The sequence below is a fragment of the Adiantum capillus-veneris genome, chromosome 15, assembly GCF_014529385.1.
Source record: "Adiantum capillus-veneris isolate H3 chromosome 15, ASM1452938v2, whole genome shotgun sequence".
In the NCBI taxonomy this organism is placed as follows: domain Eukaryota; kingdom Viridiplantae; phylum Streptophyta; class Polypodiopsida; order Polypodiales; family Pteridaceae; genus Adiantum; species Adiantum capillus-veneris.
Window position 1 is genome coordinate 57052572 of NC_140945.1, and position 22367 is coordinate 57074938.

Below are 22367 nucleotides of genomic sequence, written 5' to 3' on the forward strand. Positions count from 1 at the left end.
ATTCTCAGGTTCTCTAGTGGTTTTCTTAGCTTGAGCTCTAGTAACAACTTGCGTTGGTATCAGAGTTTCATTTTCGGACCCACTGTTGGTAGGAATAGTTTCTAGCATATTCAATGTCGTCTTTTGCACTTTGTTTGGATTCTTTGAACAATCCTCAATGAAGTGAGTAACCCCACACTCAGTGCAATAAGCGTTAATTCTAATGATTTCCGTATGTGGACAAACATTCATCAGATGGTCACCTCCACACTTGTAACAGGGTCCTAGTGCTGGTCTTGGTCCCACTTGATTCGTCCTTTGTGGATAGGATGGTCTTTGTCCTGTTAACCCTCCATGAGCTATGAACATCAATGTTCTTGCGTCCAAATTGTATCTCTCTTCATCAGAAGCACTTGTAACTGTTGGTGTTCCAACATTCCCAATCATGCCCCATGGTTCTGGTTGTTTGGGTTCTTCTGGAGGGTAATACACAGTTGGAGACATGTGTGCACCAGATTCTTCATAATAGGCTTGAACAGGCACTACGGCTTGTTCTTCCTGATTCTCCAAGGTTGGTGCATACCTAATGCCCACTGGTCTTGCTCCTGGTAAAGGTGGTTGTTGTCCCAATGCCGGTTGCGGTCTTTCTATCCCCATAGGTCCTGGTACATTTCCCGTTGGGTATCGAGGTACTGGATGTACCTGAGGTGGTGCTAATTGAGCAGGAGGTGCATACTGACGCTCCCTTAAATACCCTTTGTTGTAATAGCACTGCTCTGTTGGATGGTTTGTCCATTTTTGTTCAATAGCACACCATTTCAGTGGTTTTGGCAATGGTTTTTGGTATGGTGCCATCCTTTTTAGAGCATCTTCTATCATTTGCTCTACATTTGGTGTGGTTGTTGTTTGAACAATTTTTTTAGTGGTAGTCTCGCTCGCTACGGAGGAAGAGCTACTGGATGCAAAATCTGTATCCGCTGACACCTCTCCATAAACCGTACAGTTATCCACTAAGTACAATGCTTCTCTCGTTACTTGCTCGAAACTTGTACAAGCTTTCAAGTGCAAGTCCTTCTTGAGAGTGTCGTTTCTCAATCCTTCAATAAAGAGAACAGATAGTTTGTCATCTTGTGGTCGTTCACGTACTGGACATCTCTCAATGTATTGTTTGAAGCGAAGTGAAGCTTCCTTCACTTTTTCGTGTTCTCTCTGTTTAAAAGCATATATTTGTGAGACCGTATTGTGCTTAATCCCTCGTTTTGAGAATTCCTCAACAAACTCTCTTAGCAAATGGTATATCCTTCTAATTCTTTCTTGCCCATTGTTGAGTATTGCCTCCCATACTTGTCGTAAGCGGCAATTTTCACTTCCGATCCCTCTGTGTAGGTAAAGACATAAAGTCTTTTTTGGTCTGTCAACTCTCCAGTGTAGGGTTCTTCACATCTATAATAGAGATCTTGCTCCCCATTATTATATTTGTATAGCCCCACATAGATGTTATCAGTGCTGATCCTTGTAGTTTCATTCTCTCTTCTTAACCTCGCATCAGGGAAGTTCATTATTGGTGCTTTCTCCTCAAGTTCTTCATCTACTTTGGCTTTGGTGCCCATCAATCCCCACTTGTCCACAATGTTAGGGTTTAGGACTACCAAATACATGGTACCCTCGTCATCTAGATATCTATCTCCGCTATAGCTCACAGGCACTAAGTCCTTGAACTCACTAGGTCTATCTTCTATCTTTACACAATAGCGGTCCATTCCATCTTTGTAGATCTTGGCACCTTGCTCATTGTCGTACTGGTATTTTATGAACAATAGCTTCATTGTGGCGGAAGGGTTTGATGGTCCTGCTGCCATATTTTCTCTGTTGTTCAGGTTCAAGTGTTCCAAGTGTTAAAAATCTGGTAAGATCTCTCCGAAGAAGTATCAGAAACACTTCCTTCAAAGATCGGCTCTAATGGTTGCACCCAACTTTGGTTTACACTTCCCTCGGTTGATATGACACTTGCTTGTTCCCCTTGTTTTGGTTGGTTATTCTGGAGATTCCTGTCCGATCTCAAATTCATCAATTCCCCTAAAGGACTTTAACTTTTCCGTCTCGACAATTTGTTTTCCCAAGTTTTTGGGGTCAGAATTGATCCAAACTGATTGATACTTGGTCAATTGTTTAATCTTGTCAGTTGGACAACTTCTGTTTCATCAAGTGAGAATTTTGTTGCAGTTATGCTGAAAAAGACATTATACGCGTATGATGTCTTTTTTCACAGATTTGGACTATTTTGGTTATGCTCACTCTCAGTAGCCCCCTTATGCTCTGTCCACTCACAAAATTCAGTTTGAACTCTGTTTGAGCAAGTTATGGCTAATTTAGGCTTTTCTTGGCAATTTTCCGCTTTTGACTTGTTTTGGGTCAATTGTGATCCAAATGGGATGAAACTTGAAATATAACCTCTAGACAACTATTACAATGGATCTGTGTTGGCAAAGTATCAAAATATGTCCAAAATTAGGTAAAAAACATCATACGCGTATGATGTCTTTTTCATCAATTTGGGTCAAGACTTGATATTTATGCTTTCTAGAGTGTTTGTAACAATCTTGTCAGGTCAGATATAAAAAATAAGCAGTGGATGTGCTAAAAGACATTATACGCGTATGATGTCTTTTGTCTCAGATTTTGACTATTCTTGGTTTTAAGCCTTCTCCAATGTTTATAATTGAGTTTCAAGTGTTTTTATCAGGTTTGAATGTAAAAACAAGATCTGAATCCAAAATTTTCTATTCTTTGCGTTTCTTGGACTCCGACTTGTCTTTTTGGGTTTCTTTGAGTGTTAATGCTCTTGTTTTAAGTTGAAATTAGGGTATAACCCCCCTTTTGAACACTCTGGTAAAGTCAAAATTTCTATTTTGGTTTCTGTTTGGTCATTTAGACATCATACGCGTATGATGTCTAAAGTTGCAGATTGCCAGTTTTTTGGCACAGAATCCTTCCTAAAGCTTTCTCAAGTGCTCAGCAACTCCCAGATACACAGAAAATTTCTCTGACTTTTGTTTATTGCAAGTTTCACTACTAACTCGACGCTTTAGTGATCTAACATGCAATCAACCATATCAAGCAAATACTCCAATGATCACTAGCTCTAGATCAGGATCAAATGAAGTCCTACCTAAGCTATTCCTAATCATAAAATGGGTTTGGTAATTGTGATTTGAAAGAGATCCACTGCCACTCACGGACTAGCAAATTCTTCTTCTATCAACAACTACTCAACACCAACAAAACAACAAACAAATCTAAGCTAAACTAAAAATACTGTCAACACGGAAGACCCAGGAATACCCCACTTCCTAGTATCTCTCGAGATCTTCGGAGTCCACCACTCCTAGATCTTTTCTTACTAAAGTATACAAAGTAGTTTATACGACTCACCTCGTAGGATTAGTCTAAGGTCACCTACTTAGGGCTCTCGTCCCCGGCAGCGGCGCCAAATGTTAAGGCGGTTACGCCGCTAGCGGAAGCTAAATAGCGAGAACTCAACCAACAACATAATTTGTCAGACGAGGACGGAGCTTGACCCGCAGGCGCATGGAAACAACTAGGTGGGTGTCAAATCACCTACTCGATCTTCTAATGACAATCACTACTAAGGAAATCAAATCTAAGTTCTAAAATACGCAAGTGACTGAAATCCGTACTACGAACGAATGCTATACGAAACAGGATCTACAATCATTGAATCGATCTCAAACTCAAGGGGAAGTCTATACACTAGGTAAGAACAACACCCTAAAGACTTGAACTGCAAAATCAACCTATAACCACTCCGTGCGGTAAACGCGTATGAAGACAGGCCGAAATATACAGGTGACCGAAACTTGACCCCGATGGTACTAATGTGTAGCTCTACTCGTTGTGGTTCTATAGATATGCTGCACGCTCAATTCCGACACACGAGTTGGAAGAAAACTCACATCGAAGCTCGTAGGAACTTACCACACATATAAGACGATAGCACGCACTCTTGGTATCTGTGCGTAGCTCTCGCCGTTGCTAACACAATGGCGGTGTCGCTTCTCCAATGGCGGCTCCATAGCTCGCGTAGCAAGTAGATAAGACTCTCTCTCTCTCTCTCTCTCTCTCTCTCTCTCTCAGACACAGTCACGGCGCTCAAAAACTCACTTTGATTAATAATCTGAATGCCTAGGTTACAAAAACTTTGGCTTATATACCTCAGCCTTGGAGGTGAGAACATCTCTAACTAATTACATCAGCAAGTGAAATTACTTCGGGATTACAAGCTGGAAACTCAATTGAGTCCCGTTACTTAATGAATGGCTCAAATCAAAATTAATGTCGGAAAGACATTTATTACAATCAATGGTTACAAAATGATGAGTGTGAGCAAAAATGTGGGTGTGATCCTCTGCTGGCTCAACATCAGCCATAGCCAGAAATTGTTTGAAGCACATAAAAACTTCGGACTTCGCTTTAAGCGGAAATACCCATGCATGCATGGATTAATCATCAAGGAAAGTCACGAAGTAAAGGTAATTGCCCAAGGATGGAGTTTGCATGGGCCCACAAACATCTCTATGCACAAGCTGCAACCTGCATGTGGCCCAAACTGAACCATCCTTTGGAAACTTAGAACGTTGCATCTTACCCAAAATACAGCCTTCACAAACATGTTTGACAAGTGCTTCAAGAGGCGGCAAAGAAGCAACCATATCAAATTTCTGCAAACACAGCAAACTGGCAAAATTCAGATGACCAAAATGTGCATGCCAAAGTTTTTCATCTAAAATAGCCCTTGAATTTGCAATAGCATTTGCAAAATTTTGTCCACACTTGTCATACAAAGTGAGCTTATACAGCCCACGGCACGAAAGGCCAGATGCAACAACTTCATCACCAAAACTGACATCATGAATTGTACACCTGTCATCCACAAATTTGACTACAAGTCCAAGTCTAGCAAGTGTGGATACAGACAAGAGATTCTTCTTGATCCCAAGTACATAAAGTGCATCAACAAGTGTGAAGGAACTGCCATTTGCAATAGTAAGCACAATCTTTCCAACTCCCTGAACCGGATAAGAGGCATTGTTGGCACAAGTGACTGAATTCCCATGAGGGACAGACTCGAGAGAGGGAAACAATTCTCGATGTGAGGTAATATGCTTTGTAGCACCACTGTCGAAATACCACACATGTGAATCTGCAGCAACAACTGACAAGCATGCATCATGGACAATAGGATTGTAAGTGCACTCCACGCTAAAAGCCCATTCTGCATCAACCTCAGCATCACAGTCTCCTTTCACAGAAGACTCAACAATGGCTGCATTTGTAGTGGAACTAGCATTTGCAGTGGAATCACCCTCTTTCTTCTTAGCCTCTTTGGCCTTCAACTTAGGACACAACTTGATCAAGTGATCATTAAATTTACAATAATGGCAACGCATCTTCTTTTTGCCCTTATCACCAGAATTGCCAGACGAAGTGCTGCCAGTAGAAGCATTAGGAACAAAAGTTTTGCCACTCGCAGCAGAACCGTAAGAAGTGGCTACATTGCCGTTACCACCCTTTCTTTGAGAAGCAATAAAAGCCTGCTCAATTGCACGCTGTCTAGTCTTTTTTTTTTTGGAAAGTGACTCTTGCAATAGCAATGTGCATAATGCATCAAACTTGACAACTTCTGGATTTCCTTGGGTCATAAGTCTCCAAGTACTAGCAAAAGTCTGGTAAGGCATCAAGAACAGTCTGCACAAGGGAGCTGTCTGAAATGACTTCACGTGGAGAAATAAGTTGCTCATTGATATCCTTGACACCAGCAAGGAAAGTGTCCATATCATCTTCCTCATGCATAATCTTTGACTCCAGCTCTTTACGCAGCAAAGCAATTTTAGCCTCATTGCGGCTTGCATAAAGACCTACTAGAATATCCCAAGCTTGTTTTGCAGATTTTGCTGAACGGATGTGAGGAGCAATGGTGCGCTTCACTGACAATGCAATCAATGCATGAGCCTGCGCATCCTTTACATCCCAACGATCTTGTTTAGCCGTAGGCAAAACAACTCTAATAGCTGCAATCCTTGCAGCAAGACCTGCAACATCCTCAACATCGCCTACATCCTCAAAACTAGGACGTACATCAATGCCCTGCACAATATTCCAGACGCCCTTTGACACAAGAACGTGTTACATCATATAAGCCCACATAGGGTAATTGTCCCCATCCAACATGTCCTCAGTAGCAAACATCTTGAACACATCTGTGTTGTTGTTGTCAGCCATGGTAAATGCTGCACCTGATGTGAAAACTGTCCGAAAATAGGAGAAACGAAGCGGGAACAACACGTGCTATATAGCACAAACCGTAGAAAACTGTAAGGCACCTGTTATGCAGAAATCGACACTAATAGAAATTCTGCACAAAATGATGAAATTGCCTTTGCAGACCTGCCTGTAGTGGAAACGGAGGCCGAAATGAGCTCGAATCAAAAATCTGAGTAGACTAAGCTCTACGAGCTTCTCCCAAAATATTTGTGGGCGTGTGAACGCTTGCCAAAGGTCATTGAAATCGGAGAAAGTGAGCAGGCGTGTGCTAGAGCAACTGGCGACTAAGCCCGGGAGGATGCAACCTACTCTGATACCAATTGTTGGAATTAGGGTTGCAGAGAAACACACACAACTTGGAGAAGACGAAGGAAGCTCGAGGCACACAATAGAGATTGTGTTACTTAGTGTGCAATGGAAAGATAGATAGCCCTAAAGTGATGGGCGTATATACAATGCTTGGGGGAAAAAACCTCCTAAAGAGGGAAAAAATGCCCCACGGTCCTAATGTGTTCACGCACATCACTACCACATGTATATGGTAACACTTATCATGTTCAAATTTTAAATAGTTGCTTATGTAGAGTTGTTTGCGTTTGTCAAACCTTAAATATATTATAATTGAAAATTTTCATACATTATTTCTTTACATACAACATGTGTAATGGCTACTAGTCCATTTTGTTGTCTCGCATCACTTTTGTGATTCCACACCGATTTTGAGGAAATTTAAAAATTGTGTAGCCATATCTACTTTTAGTGTATTTAAGGAGAGCCTAAATTGATTGCCTTTTTTTATATTTTTCAGATGACATGTTATAAGATTGCTATGAAACCTTGTAGGATGGTAAAACTAGCCATGTGACCCAGATTATTGATTCCAATTTTCATTTTGATAATGTAGAACCATAAACTCATGTTGTATGCTCTTTTTTAGCTTATTTGATCTCATGCATGAAGCGCATGTGCAATTTTCATGGGTTTGTATCATCCAATTTTGAGTATTTAAGAACTAAGATAACTTTTATTAGTTTTCATTAAGAATCCTTATTATACTTGCTTGTTTATATTATTACTGCTTACTGAGGATTACAATGCTTGTGATTGCTTAATTTTTGGATCGCTGACTATGCTATTAGGAAACCCATAGAGTCTGTAAACATGTTCATTATATTTGTGATATTCAAGTATCTTAATAGTAGACCTGGTAGGAATGAACTTGTATATTTTAGTCAACGTGTCAATAACAACCCATAATGAGGCATGTCCTTGGATAATATCAAAAGACCTAGTATGAAGTCCATAAAAATACTTTTTTATTTATGGTTGAGAATCTCAAGGAGATGCAAGACTCTGCCTACTTTGAGGCACTCTACTTTGTTAATTGTCATTTTTGGTAATGCAAGATGTAATCTTGAACATGGAGATGCAAACTTGGTCAATAAACTATCCAATACATTTTTGGATTGCAAGAATGCACATGAAGATGGGGAAGATGACAGAGAAGCTGAAAAGCACACAACCCAAGAAATAGTATTACCAAGTATGCTAATACAAAGATATGGCGTGCCCTAGAATGATGGGCATATATATAAGCAAGGGGACATAACCTCTTGATTAGGGAAAAATAGTACCAAGTGTGCTTACACAAACCAATGCCATAATATGGTAACAAATTCCCTTTAGGAGTGATGTGATGAACAAGAGCTAACACTCTTGTTTAGGAAGTGCCACACTGTATGTGATTAGTTCACAAAGGGGAATGATCCCAAAAATTTCAAAAAGCTTTAAACTTCTTACAAGGTAGAGCCTTTGTGAAGAGATCATTAGGGTTGTCCTGCATAGCCACATGACCTCTTCTACAAAGAGTCTCTTCTTGACATAATGACAATGCATCTCAATGTGCTTCATGCAAGCATGTAACACTAGGTTCTTTGCAATTTCCAAAGCACTTTGATTGTTAGGAAGATAGTGGTGGCAAATTGTTGTCCAAACATCCAAGTCACTCAACATATTCAATAGTAGGCATGGAAGGAGCATGAAAGCTACTTGATACTTAGCCTCACAACTAGAAGTAGCCACTGTAGATGGCTTCTTGCTCAACCACTATATCCCATGAGCTATTGAAACAAAAACCACTAGTGGACACTTGTGTGTCATAACAATTAGCCCAATCCAAGTGTGAAAAAGCATGTAAATCTAGCAACAATTGCTAAATGCAAAAGATGAGGACATATAAAGATTTGTTTATGAAAATCTTGGTATTTCATTTGTGAAAAATGAGCTTTGGGATTTCTTGGGTGATCATGAGGAGTTTCCTTGTAGATATGTGATGAAAGAAACTATTGATGACAATTGCAATGATTTTTCCAATGCTTTTATAAAGGAAAACTTGGAATTCACCGGTGACTTGATTGCACAAAGTACATCTTGTTATGAGGCATTGATGGCAAAGATGCTGCAAATTATGTCATGGATCAAGGAAGTAGTAAAGAAAGTACAGATGGTTTGTTATGAAGGCATTGATGGCGAAGATGCTGCAAATTATGTCATGGATCAAGGAAGTAGTAAATAAAGTAAAGATGGTTTGATTGAGGATGACAAAGGGTATTGTGCTATTTACTTATTCTACCAACATACAAAATTCCAATGTTGATACTTCTATATATGCTTCTTATGCTCGTGATTTGATGACATACGTCGTCCTAAAATTGCAGAGAAAGTGACCCAAAATGGAAAAGTGATGAAAACTGATGCATATCTCTTTTAATGCTTATGTGAGTGATCCCAAAAATTTAGGGATTTTTTGACTCTTTTTGGGATTTTTCACATAAAATATGGTCTTTTATGGGTAAAAAATGAGTTATAAATGACCTAGTTTTGGTTAAAAATGGCATAAAAGGCCCAAAAATTGACACATTAGCACATTTGGCCATGGGAAGATAGAGAGAGCTACTTCTTATGACTGAAAAAACTTGCAATTTTTCCCTTCTGTGTAACTTGTATATGGGCTTGTGAGAGAGTGAATTAGGGTTTCCCTTCATCAAAATGTGTGAGTGGGCTATGGAAGCTCTTAAATCTCTGCAAAATTAGAAAATGGTCGATGTGAAGGTGAAAGCTCATGATTTCCTTTTAACAGTTCAAAGTTACAACTACGTAATTGGAGGCGAGGCTACACCAAATTGTCACACACACAAGAGTTTTGAGTTGATTTGATACTGTGCAAGAGTGAAGATTTCATGGCTAGAGGTTTGGCCTTTTTGAGTGTGTCTATTGCTTTGAACAATTCAAGAATCAACATATACTCTCACAGCCAAAGGTTTCACACCTTCCGAGCTAAACTGCACAGTTTTCGACAATGTATCCGGCTCTTGCCCCTTCTGTGTCATAGCCCCGCCAAGCACGACACCTTTCACCAATAGCCCTAGTTGGCAACCCCTTGACGCCTCCTCCACATAGCAATATCAAGCAGAGGCTTGCTCTTTCATAGAGCTTTACACACACACACACACACACACACACACACACACACACACACACACACACACACACACACACACACACACACACACACACACACACACACACACACACACACACACACAAAGAAGCTGCCCTTTAAGAAAGCGCAAAGAGCCTTGCATATTAAGGATTTCTTGCCGAAGGGAAACTTCCACAAGACTCGAAAGGCCACTTGCAAAGAGCAAAAGATGCAGAGAAGCCCAATTGTCTTGCTTCAACTCTGGCGAAGGAGGCTGATGCTCCCCTACCCGCTTTTTGCTTGCTCGATCGAATTCTTGTTTGCTGAGAGGATATCATGTTGGATTCCATTTCTTTTTTGAAATTTTCCCAGCTGGGACCCCCTACTCGACAAGCTTTATCCAAGAATTCCATCAACCATGCTTAAGGCATCATCTTTCATTTCACATTGCAGAACAACATGAGCACAATCTTCATTTTGGCATTTTCTAAGAGCTGGGTCGCGCTCTGTTCTAGCAGGGCTACTGGAAAAGAGAATCTACCATATATTGGGCATATTTCCTGCTTTTGTGTAGCTCTGCTATTGCTCCAGTAATCCCTTCAAAAATGAAGGGATTACACTATTTTTCAAGTGGGGAAGAGCATAGCATACTTTTCCAAGCCCTTGTCCAACGGAAGCGCAGGAAGACCATTAGCTTTTCGGCTATATTCTTGTACCATTGCCTTTGCAATTGAGGTGCGACCCGATATCTCCTTCCCCGTCCTTAATCCTGCTAGACGTGCGATCCGGCTCTAAGCAGACTGACCCAAAAACGATCATCTTTCGTTTCACATTACTAAGCAGACTGATACTCTGCGCCCTCTTCCTGCATAACGAACAACTACATTGCATAATTTGCGCCCCCCCCCCACCCCCCCCTCCCCTCTCTCTCAGCAATGTCGATGGCTTGCCAGAGCGCAATTGCTTTCCTCTCGACGGCTTCATCGCGCCAATCTTTGAAGCTTCCGCAGAGCAGCTCACTCTCAAGGCTCCCTTTATTCAGTCCTCACTCCTTTCAAGGTATACGAAGAGGTGTCTCTCTTTCCCGGGCTCCCTGTCTACGCCATTCCCACAGCAAACGTGCTTCCTCCTCCTCCTCTTCCGCTCCCTCTCGCCCTCTTCTGATTACTGCGGTATGTCCTCTCTCTCTCTCTCTCTCTCTCTCTCTCTCTCTCTCTCTCTCTCTCACACACACACACACACACACACACACACACACACGCACGCACGCACGCACGCACATGCGCATGCACGCACACACACATACACGCGCATGCACGCATGCACACGCAGCACTTACACCTTCATTTTGATGTAGGCAGGCAAACTATAATTACCAATAACCGAAATGGCCACTACAATAGGCAGTTGATGCATGCATACACGTGCATGTGCGCACATGCCTGCTTACACATGCATAGCATGCACGCATACTGTAGTGAAGGAGTTACCTGAGAGAGAGAGAGAGAGAGAGAGAGAGAGAGAGAGAGAGAGAGAGAGAGAGAGAGGCGTGGGGAAGGAGAAGCAAGAAGGCAACGCTATGTAATGCTTTGCTGTACTAGGCACCAAGGGGTTTGTTATATATAGGACGTGAGGAGACGTTACAATCAATTAAGAGCCCACGTGAGGATCTTGGGATGCGGGCCGTTATGCCTATTGGGATGATGACTAGTGGATGCTGTGGATTATTATTCCCATGCACACACACACGATGGTTCTCCAACAAGTTAAAGAAAGTTCTTACTTGTTAATGTTCAAGACCAACAAACCATAAGGATGCCACAATTTAATTCACGTGACCAAGCTTCAAGGAAAAGTAATAAAAGTGTGACGGGTTTTAGGGTTAGGATTTTTGCGTCGAGATTATAGACGCATTTGATCCATGCGTTCGTTTGGCCAGTCACAAACTCACTCTCCCTAGAAAGGTGGTCCATGCGAATCTCTGCGTCAAAGTCACAATCCCTTGTGTAGTGAGCAGTTATCTTAATGTGACATGTGCATCTGTGTGGCACTAGGACATCTAGATGACCTGCGGGTCTAGGACTAATTTAATTGTGTTTGGAGATTCCGGCCGAGGGACCTAAAAACTAGAGAAAAGAAGAGGTACCAATGTGTGAATGGCCGCGGAGGGGCCTAACTCATTCAAAAGAGGAGAAATTGAAGTCCTACCAACTTACAAAGATCTGCTGAGGGCCTATATCATCAAAAAGGCCCCATAGGACTTAAAAACTCACCGTTTCAGCCTGACAGATTTTCGGGATTTCCTCTAATTATACGGACGACAGGTCCGCGATCTGCACTAACACATGGCCAGATTTCCGCAGGATACGTTGGGCAGCTTTTTGGCGAAGTTTGGCGTAAATGTTTTAGGGCAAATGCTTTTGAAACTGATGCTTTTAGGACATGTGATTTTGGGGCTCTGCTTTTGGTGACCCTTGTAAGTTTATAAGCACCTAAGGGCTCACTCTCAAGAGGCATCTAGACGCGGAGCTTCTAAGAGTTGGACCCTCGGGATTTGTACTTTGGCAAATCAATAAGAAAGAGATACTGAAAGGGATGCCAATCTTTGGGGACAGTGTGACTTGAGGTGGAACTCCGCCACTTTGTGTGTTCCCGCGTGGACTCTCTCTCTCTCTCTCTCTTTTAGTTGTTGGGAAGTATTAAAAGTGTTGCAAAGTATGTATTCTATCTTTAGATTGACCAAGTCTATCCATGGGAATACGGGAATATGGACAATAGTAGACAAGTTTAGCAAACAAGCGAATTCGCAAGAGCGCGCTCGTTGCTCTGCTGTGAACCTCGCTGCGCCATCCCCCCCCCCCCCCCCCCCCCCCCCCCCCCCCCCCCCCCCCCCCAGCGCTGGCTGCCTCCTCCCGCTGTTTGCCTCCCTCCCCCCCCCCGCTTGGCCTCAGTCCCCGTTGCCCCCCCTCGCGCTGCCCCTGCCCTTGCCCTTGTTCGCCCGCCCTCCCGCCCTCAGTCTTCTCCCTTGCGCTGCTACGCTACCCTTGCCCCCCCCCCCCCCCCCCCCCCCCCCCCCCCCAATTCGGCTCGTTCGCCCGTCCGTTTTGTTCTTCCTCCTCGACAGCTCCCCGCAGTTCGGCCCTTTCGGCACTGGTACAATTCCTTGGAGCAGTGTTCGGCGCGGCCAGTTGCAGCACCCTCCCGTCGCCCTCTTCTTACGCCACAGCAGTAGACACAAATGGAGGCTCCAGCTTCGCCACAAAGGGACTCGCCAGAAGCCCCCTCGCCCGACCCCGCTGAGCCCACCATTTGACTTGCTCTCTCGCCGACAGAGCAAGCGAGCCTTGCCGCAGAGGTAGAGCGATTGCAGGCGACCTCGGTCATCTGCAAGATTCTCGGCACCCGACCTAGCAGAGGAGAGCTGCGAGACCTTCTCCAGGCCCGCCTTCTCGCAGAGGTGGGCAAGATCTTGGATGTCCAGATTCTCGGACGAGGTTACTATCAGATCGAGTTTGGGACCTCCGAGATGGCGTCCAAGGTCATAGCTATGAATCCACTGGCCATCCGAGCATCACGTGCCCACTTTCGACAGTGGCGACATGGTTTTGACCCAGCTTCGGATGGTTTAGTGGAGGAGGCAGACATCCCCATCTCAGTCTGCTTTCCGGGTTTACGGAGGGAGTACTTACACTTCTTTCCAGGATCGGTTCTGCCATTGGGACTAGCCTGGAGACACCTCGTACGGCAACATCAGTAGCTGCCAAGGCGGCTGGCATTCCCTCAGTTCGAGTTTTGGTCAGAGATACCCACACGCTCTCGAAGGTTATCCTGTTACCTCGGGTGAGTGGGGGTTGGTTTCGACAGAGTGTGGAGTACTCGGGCCTCTCGAACCAGTGCTTCATTTGCCGACAGATGGGCCATCTAGCGAAGACTTGTCCACGGAGGAGGCCGCAACCTGCACCACAGCCTCAGCCCCAGCCTGCCAGCAGGGACCTTTACCGAAGAGTCAAAGTTTCTCAGAGTCAAATCCTTTTTCAAGGATAGCGCATTGACATGATGGGCGATGCTAACAAAGAAACCAGACAGTCCCAAAACATGGATTGATTTCAAGTTAGCATTCTATCCGAGTTTCCTTGATGATACATTTGAGGTTGAAATACTTATAGCTTGGTCGGGCCTAAAGATGTACCCTTAAGACACTCTTTCCATCTACAATCAATGTAAGGTGCAACGGAAGTGAATGTCGAACTTTGCTCAAGATGAGTGCTCCGAACTGTGCTCAAGGGTTCCTTTTACTTACGGAAGGGAGAGCCTTCTGTTCCTTTAGTGAGAGAGTGCAATGATCACAAACAAAGTGAATGACACTATGAATGAAGGTGCTGAGACTTGAGAGAGACAGAGAAGAATACGACACGAGACGGTTCTCAAACCCTCCTCCAAGGGCTCCCCTCTCTATGGCGAGAGAGGTCTATGCTATTGATTGCACAAATCTGGTACAATGGTCTAGATGCAATGGACTTGCCGACGATGTCGACGACAATGATGATGACGACGAGGACGGGCTAACGCTACGGCTAAAATCTGCAAATGCTGAATTTCTGCTGAATTCTGACACTGTGTTGGCAAGGACGGCGATGGCGACGACGAGACGACTATGCGTTGAAAACGTAGATGCGGAAATCTGCGGACAGCGGGGTGAATCTGAAAACGCTGGCTGATCTGACGATATGGCGAGGATCTGCTGTGGGTAGGTGAGATTTGCGAGGCTAAGGGCTGATCTGCTGTGTCTAAGTGCTGAAAACTGAAAACGCTGATGCTAGGAGATGATCTGTCGCCAGAAACTGCAAAACGCTAGACAAGTCTGCAAGATACAAAAACGCTAGGCTTGATCTGGGATCCGCAACCGCCAAGTGTTGGAATGTGGAAACATTGGCTGATCTGGGAAGTCCAAAAACGCCAAGCTTGTCTTGTGGCTGAAAACGCTAAGTCTCCTGCCAGTCTTGCTGAGAAGGTGCAATGCAAGTCAGTGGAACTCTTGTTGCCTCTTCTGCCAGAAAGTGCTAGCGCTAGGTTTCTTATATAGTCACCTAGCAAATTTCCCCTACTCAGTTTCCCAACAAAGTCACTTATTAAATAATAAGTGAAAAATGGATAAATAGGGAAAATGGTTTTGTGCATTGTAAAATACTTATGATGGGTACTGAGTGTCATGCTTATGATCATGCTAGGTACAACTAGAGGATATGCAACTACTCTTAAGTGCCTGGACATGCACGGCTTGCGCACAGGCTCACAAAGGTGCCAGAACACTTCCTAAGCTGACCTGAACCCTAGACCTGAAGTAGCTTGTCTACATGCACATAGGGTTAGATGTGCACGTGACATCCGCTCATTTTCAAACTGAGGTATTGGTACCGAGCTGCATGGCTTCCTTGTAGTCCGCCAACAACTCTCGGTAATCTCTGAAAAACTCTTCGCCGACCCACTCTGATGCGTGGGTCGTGCGATACTTGAACTTCATGAAGGTCTGCAATGCTGGCTTCTTTGGGCCGCGCCGAAAGCAACACAAAGGGATCTGTTCTGGCTTCAATGCTACAACTTCGGCTATGGTCGTGGGACCACTTTCTTCAAGAATCTCTGAAAGGGAAAATTCCTAAAACCATGTCCAATACAAAATCATAATAATACCCATTCCATGTAGAGTACCTGGAAAAAGACTATGCTTCCTAAAAGACCGTGCATGCAATGCAGATGAACAAAGTAACGGAGTGTCAAACCGTTCACCAAACACATGCAAACAGTGAGAGCGAATCTTGACTTTTCAACCTAACTCTATCATCTGTGGCAAATCACAACGGAAATGCTGATGCTTATGCTCTTTCTGAGACTTTGTCATGCCAAGGAAGAGACATGTAAAAGCGATTGACCAAACGGACAATCGCGAAACAATGTAAATTCCTTGAATGCAAACTGTTTTCCTTTTCATGAGTGATCCGCATACATCCGTGTTCATCTGTGAGTGAATCATGTGTATCATACAATACGGCATGCCTGTGAAAAGGTGGTACATAAAGACGGTGACGAAAATACAAGAAACCGTCACGAATGAAACACTCGAACAATGCGTGTTGACTAATCATGCGAACACACAATACTTTCTGAGTGGGTTCCTTGGACCTCGACTCGAGAGCCAAGATCAGTTCTACGCGATTGATCGTATCTGCAATGAGGTTAGCTTCACTAGAAAAATCATCATTCAAACCATCATCCTTGTGAACAATCACATCTCTATCATGCAAAACATGTGTGTCGTGCTTTGGAGAAGAGAGGACCGAGAGAGTCTCCTTTTGTTTCTTTTCAAGCTTCGCGTGCACATTAGAAATGAGAGGTGAAGAATGAATAACTTCCTCCCCACGAATGACAATGAGAGAGTCATTTTTGGCATTGAAATTCAGAGTATTGTCTGCCCAATCAATGAGAGGGTTATGCTTACGAAACCATCGAATGCCTAGAATCATATCACATCCTGAAAGAGGAGAAACTACAAATTTTCTACGGAAGGACGCTTGCTGAACAATGAATAACACATCAAGGCACTCTCGTGTAATGAGAGAGTCCATACCGGGAGTGAAGCCCGACACCTCGAGAGGAGATGTGTTGCGAACCTCCAAGCGGGCTCTTTCTACAAGAGGCACAAATCACATCATGCATAGTGCCAGAATCAAACAAGACCACCATGTATTGACCATTCACATGACCATAACACTTCATGAGAGACTCATCAATGAGAGGATCATGAGAAAATTGGGACGCACTAGTGTTCTCTTTTATGGCATTAATAGAGGATGTGGGTTCTTTAGGTTCGTTGGATGGGTTCTTAGGGACATGTGCTCTTTATATGACCCTTGACATGACATTGATAACAACCACCTTCCTTAGAATAAATGACTTGTTCTTCTGCCGTTCCGTATCCTTTGTGCAGTTTTTTATATGGGTTAGCTTAGCTTTAGTAGCTGTGTTAGCTTTACCCTGAGATTTATTTGAGTGTTCTTTTCCGAAGGATTAGAGGAAGATTGGCTATAAGAGTTACCATTCTTACCGTTCTGTGGGTTGTGAGGAGTCTGAGAGGTACTGTGAGAAGACTTGTTCTCCTTAGGCTTTCCTTTGTTGTGCTTCATTTCTCTCTTGTGTGAGAGCAATCGCTAGTGCGTTGTTGAGATCTACGAGATCGAAGACTTTGATATAAAACTTGATATACTCGTCCAACCCAAAAATAAAAGCCTCTTTGCGCTTTGCATCCGATTTGCGTATTTGTGTGCCAAGCTGCAAAACATGGTTGGAAAACGACATGATTGGGGTACGATTTGCTTGAGATTGCGCCAATCTTCCGTTAACCACACTAGGTAGTGAGGTGGCAAGAACTACGCCTTGAGCTTGTCTTGGAAGTCGGCCCAATTGAAAGAAAGGGGCATGTCCTCCTCGGCTTCCTCTAGGTGCCACTTGCCACGCTTGATACCAATTAATGGCATCAACGGCAAGATACATGGTTGCTGTCAAAACTTTGCTATTCCCTGTTTTCTTAGTTGTCGCAAAATAAGCATTAAATTGATGCAACCAAGAATGAATGACATTAGCATCCATTTTACTGTCATACTTCCTGAATGTCAACTTCTCTATGACGGGGTTTTTGGAATCCGTTTTTCGACTTGTGCTACTTGATGATTCTCCCACGTCCTTGAGTGGCTCGGATTTCAAGATGAGTACATGCAGGACCAACTGTAAGGTGCAATGGAATGAATGTTGTATTTTCTCAAGATTAGTGATCTTTACTGCTCAAGGTTCCTTTTAGTTCTTAGGGAAAGAGAGAGCTTTCCGTCTTATGGAGAGTGCTGTGATCACGAACAAAGTGAGTGGATATTGTGCGTGCAAGGGAATGAGACTGAGAGAAGGAGAGAGAAGAGATACGACACCGGGAGGTTGTAAAACCCTCCTCCGAAGGCCCCACTCTCGTCGGCGAGAGTGGTCTACTTGATTGCACAAAGGTGTACAATGCGTATGCAATGGACTGATGCAATGGGACTGTGCCGATGGCGACGACGATGATGATGACGACGATGGCTAAATCTGTGATCTTCTTCGACGGGAATCGGGGACTGTATTTGGGCTGAAAATGGACTGTTTCAGGGCTGACTTGTGGCTGAATTTCACTGCCCTTGTCGGGGGTGACTTGGCGATGAAAAACGCTGATCTAGCTGTGCATATGGCTGCGTTTTTCCTTGCTTTAATACTTGCTGTAAAATGCTGATGACTGGCTGTAAAAACGCTGAACAGTGGATGCAAAAACACTGCAGATCTGCTGCGATTTAAGGGCTGAATGCTGAAGATAAAAACGCTGGTTGGTTGCAAGGTTTAGGGCGTTTTTAAAGGCTGAAATTGCTGCTACTGAAGGTCCTTCAATGCTGAAAACCGATTGTCTTGCAAAGGTTCCCAATGCTAGTCAAAAACGCTGAAGACTTGTCCTGCTAGCGTTAGTGAGAAGATGGGATCGCTGGCTTTGGTAGTGGTTGGAAAACGCCAATAGCATGAGAGGGATGGCGATGGGTGCTAGGGATGGAAGGACCAAGCATGCGAGAAGCAAAATGCTGATGAAGGAGAGTGGATGGGGAGTGGCCTCGCCAAGGTTGGAGAGGGTCTTGCTGAGAGAGGGTTGGACACCTGTTGCTTGGGGAAGCCTGCTGTGCCTTTGCTCATCTGCCAATTTGTGCTAACTTGGGTTTGCTTATATATTAACTTACCCAATTTGCCCTACTGAGTACCCAACAAAAGTCACTTAATAAATAAGTGAAAAATGTCAAAAATAGGGAAAAATGGGATAAAGTCATGTGAAAAATCCCCAAACTGACTCTGATGGAATCTGATGGAAATGCTTATGCTTATGCAAGGTGCAACCAGAGGATATGCATCTACACTGAGTGATTGGGCATGTACGGTCTACGAATAGACTCACAAAAGTGCCAGATCACTCCTAATCTAACTTGACTGGACTTGACGGAAACCCTGCTATGGTGTAGCTTGTCCACGGACACATAGGGTTGGGATGTGTCACATGACATCCCCTTCTTTTTAAAGTGAGGTACTGGTACTGAGCTGCATGGCTTCTTTGTAGTCTGCCAACAACTCTGGATAATCCTTGAAGAACTCTTCGTCTACCCACACCGCTTCATGGGTTCCTCGATCTTTGAACTTCAAAAAATACTGTCGTACTTGTTTCTTCGAACCATGGCGAAACTGATGCAACAAGACTTGCTCCGGCTCCATGACTTCTGCTTCATCGATGATCACCGGTTCTTCTTCTTCCAAAACGTCCTTTGGAGGTGTTCCCTGAAACACTTTCAACCAAGAAACATGGAAAACTTTGTGCATTGACCATGAGTTAGGCAACTTCAATTTCATTGAAACCTCATTAATCTTTTTGATGACTAGAAATGGACCATACATACGAAAAGATAATTTAGGACATTTCTTTCCAACTTGCTTAAGACGCTGTTTCATAATTCGTAGATACACCCAATCTCCTTCCTTGATCGAGACCTCCTGACGGTGCTTGTTAGCCTGTCGAGAATAAGATTCCTGAGCCTTGCTTAGCCGAAGCCTCACACTCTCAGAAATCTCATCCAGTGACTGACTCTCAGCATTGGCATCAGGCATTTGACTGACCGATCGAGTCAATAATGATTGGAATCGGTGGCCAAAAGCTGCCTCATACGGAGTTCGACCAATAGCAGAAGAGAAGAAATCATTGAGAATAGCCTGTACCAATGGGAGATAGAGCTCCCATTGAGACTGCTGATCATGAACATAAGACTTCAACACATCAAAAGCCAATTGATTATAAATTTCCGTTTGACCATTTGACTGTGGATGAAAAGCAGATGAAAAATTCAACTTTGTGCTAAAATTTTCAAAGAGTGCACGCCAAAAGTTGGACGTAAACTTAACATCCCTATCTGAAACAATGGACTTTGGCAAACCACAGAGGGGGTACCAATGCTTTATGAACAATCGTGCAACATCTTGTGCTGTAACTGTGGCCTTACAAGGAATCAACATGCAAAATTTGTTGAAACGATCAACAATAGTTAAACATTGAGTGTTCCTTGAATGCTGACTTGGTGGTAAGTTAGTCACAAAATCCATAGAGATATCCTGAAAAGGTCCCTCGGGAATAGGCAGCGGAAGCAAGAGGCCTTGCTGCTCACCCCTAGGAGCTTTCACTTTTTGACATATAGTGCAATGTGTGACATAGCTAAACACATCTTTTCGCATTTTAGGCCAATAGAAAAATCGTTCAATCTTTTCCAATGTGGTGTTCATACCCCTGTGCCCACCCGTGAGAGAGTCATGTGCATCATGCAATATGGCTGGCCTGAGAGAGGGCAACACACATAGACGCTGACGAAAAAATAACAATCCATCACGAATGAGATAGTTGCTGGGCCCTTGGGAAGCAAGAGTCTGCAACGAATACTTACCAAACTCCGAATCTGCATACTGATTCTTCGTGCTGTCAAAAGACTCACCCTGTATAGAAAATGTGGTTCTTGACTCAAGAGCCAAAATCTGTCCTTTGCGACTCAACGCATCTGCAACAGGGTTAGCTTTTCCAGGCACATACTCAATCAAACCTCCAAATTGCTCAAAAAATTGTGACCACCGCGCTTGGCGATCACTCCAATGTGCACTAGGCATAGACTAGAGCCACTTGAGGGCTTGATGATCTGTGCGTACTGTAAACTCTCTACCATACAAGAAATGCTTCCAATGCTTAAGAGAGTGAATGACAGACAAAAGTTCTTTATCATAAACTGAATAATTCTTTTCCGCACTACTGAGCTTCCGGCTAAGGAAAGCTACTGGGCGACCATGCTGCTGGAGCACAGCGCCTATGGCGACATTGCTCGCATCCGTCCATACCTCAAAGGGGTCATCCCAAGAGGCAAGGATAAGACACGGTGCTTCTGTCACCGCAACCTTGAGAGCTGCGAAAGCCTCAATGGCTGCCTCGAGCAAGTCTACGCGCTCACGGCGAGTCTTTACCCCTTTCAAAACATCAGTCATAGGTGCAGCAATGCGTGCAAAATTCTCTATGTGCGAACTATATGCTTGACATAAACCAAGAAAAGAACGCACATCATATGCAGTTTTGGGCAAATCCCAATTATGAACCTGTTCCACCTTCGCGGGGTCTAGCTTGACGCCTTCTGCAGAAATGATATAACCCAGATAAGTGACTTCAGTAAGAAAAAATTCAGACTTCTTAGGTGCAATGTACAACTGACACTCATCCAAACGAGTTAATACCCTTTCAACATCCCTTTCATGTTGTTCCCACGATGCAGAAAAAATGAGAATATCATCTAAAAAGATAAACACACATACACCTACCATGTCGCCGAAATGACCTACCATGAGACGATTGAACGTACCCACGGCTCCTGTCAATCCAAAAGGCATAACAATATACTCCGATTGCCCTCGCTCGGTGCGAAAGGCAGTCTTGAAAATGTCGCCTTTGAATACCCGTACCTGATGGTATCCACTTTTGAGATCGACCTTGCTGAAAACCTTTGCTCCATTGAGCCTATCCAAGATATACTCAATGCGAGGCATCAGAAACCTGTTCTTGACGGTCATCTTGTTTAATGCCTTGTAATCAACACACAAACGAGACGAACCATCCTTCTTGCGAACGAACAAAATAGGGGCAGCAAAAGGACTTACACTAGGACGTATGAATCCTCTAGCCACCAAACTCCGTGAGTTGTCGCTCTAACTCTTCCTCCTGTGACTTGTTCAAAAGGTAGGGAGCCTTACTGACCGGCTTGCTCCCTGCATAAGCTCGATGCGGTGGTCCTCCGGCCGCTCTGGTGGGAGACGAGGTGGAAGATCATCTTGCAAAAAGAGATGTTTAAATTTTGTAAACAACTCCGAATACTTACCTGGAGCCTGAATGCTTTGGGAAACTGGAGCAGCATAAATGAATGCCGCTTGTGCTCCTCGTCGTAATTCACGCTTTACCTGTACATGCGAGATGAGAGGCAAAGAATGCAAGCCCTCCTTAGCTCGAATGATGAGGGGGGAATCAGTATCGGAATGTAAAGTGATCGTGTTAGCACTAAATTTAATGTCAGGATAAAGTTCACGAAACCATTTAATGCCTAAAATCATATCACATCTTGAGAGAGGAGACTCAAGAAATTTCCTACGAAAAGAAGCTTGCTGAATGGTAAACATCACATCAAGGCACTCTGTCACCAGCGTGTGACTACTATCTATCCTTTTTGTTGATTTCTTTCTTATTATCTATTTACTTTCACTTTTTGGAAACACCCCTCGGGAAATCTAACTGCCCTGCATTTCATAGCTAGTGTGGAACTGTCCAGAGGGAGTCCAGGCCTGAGGGCAAGAGAGCACTAAGGTTGGACAAGGACTATGGTTAGCCAAAGTGGGGTCATTGACTAGCCAAAGTGGAATCCTTTGCTACAGAGCCTACATTTCAGTTCTG

At 43.7% G+C, this 22367-nt stretch overlaps 1 protein-coding gene across 1 annotated transcript in view; it reads left to right on the forward strand.

The window, feature by feature from the left end:
* The first annotated feature begins 10697 nt into the window (after positions 1-10697).
* LOC147440726 (2-Cys peroxiredoxin BAS1-like, chloroplastic) overlaps positions 10698-22367 on the forward strand; it is a 71739-nt gene continuing 60069 nt past the window's right edge. The window contains exon 1 of the mRNA XM_086483572.1: positions 10698-10974. Coding sequence (XP_086339698.1) covers positions 10738-10974 — 237 coding nt within the window. The 5' untranslated portion in view covers positions 10698-10737. The remainder of the gene's footprint in view (positions 10975-22367) is intronic.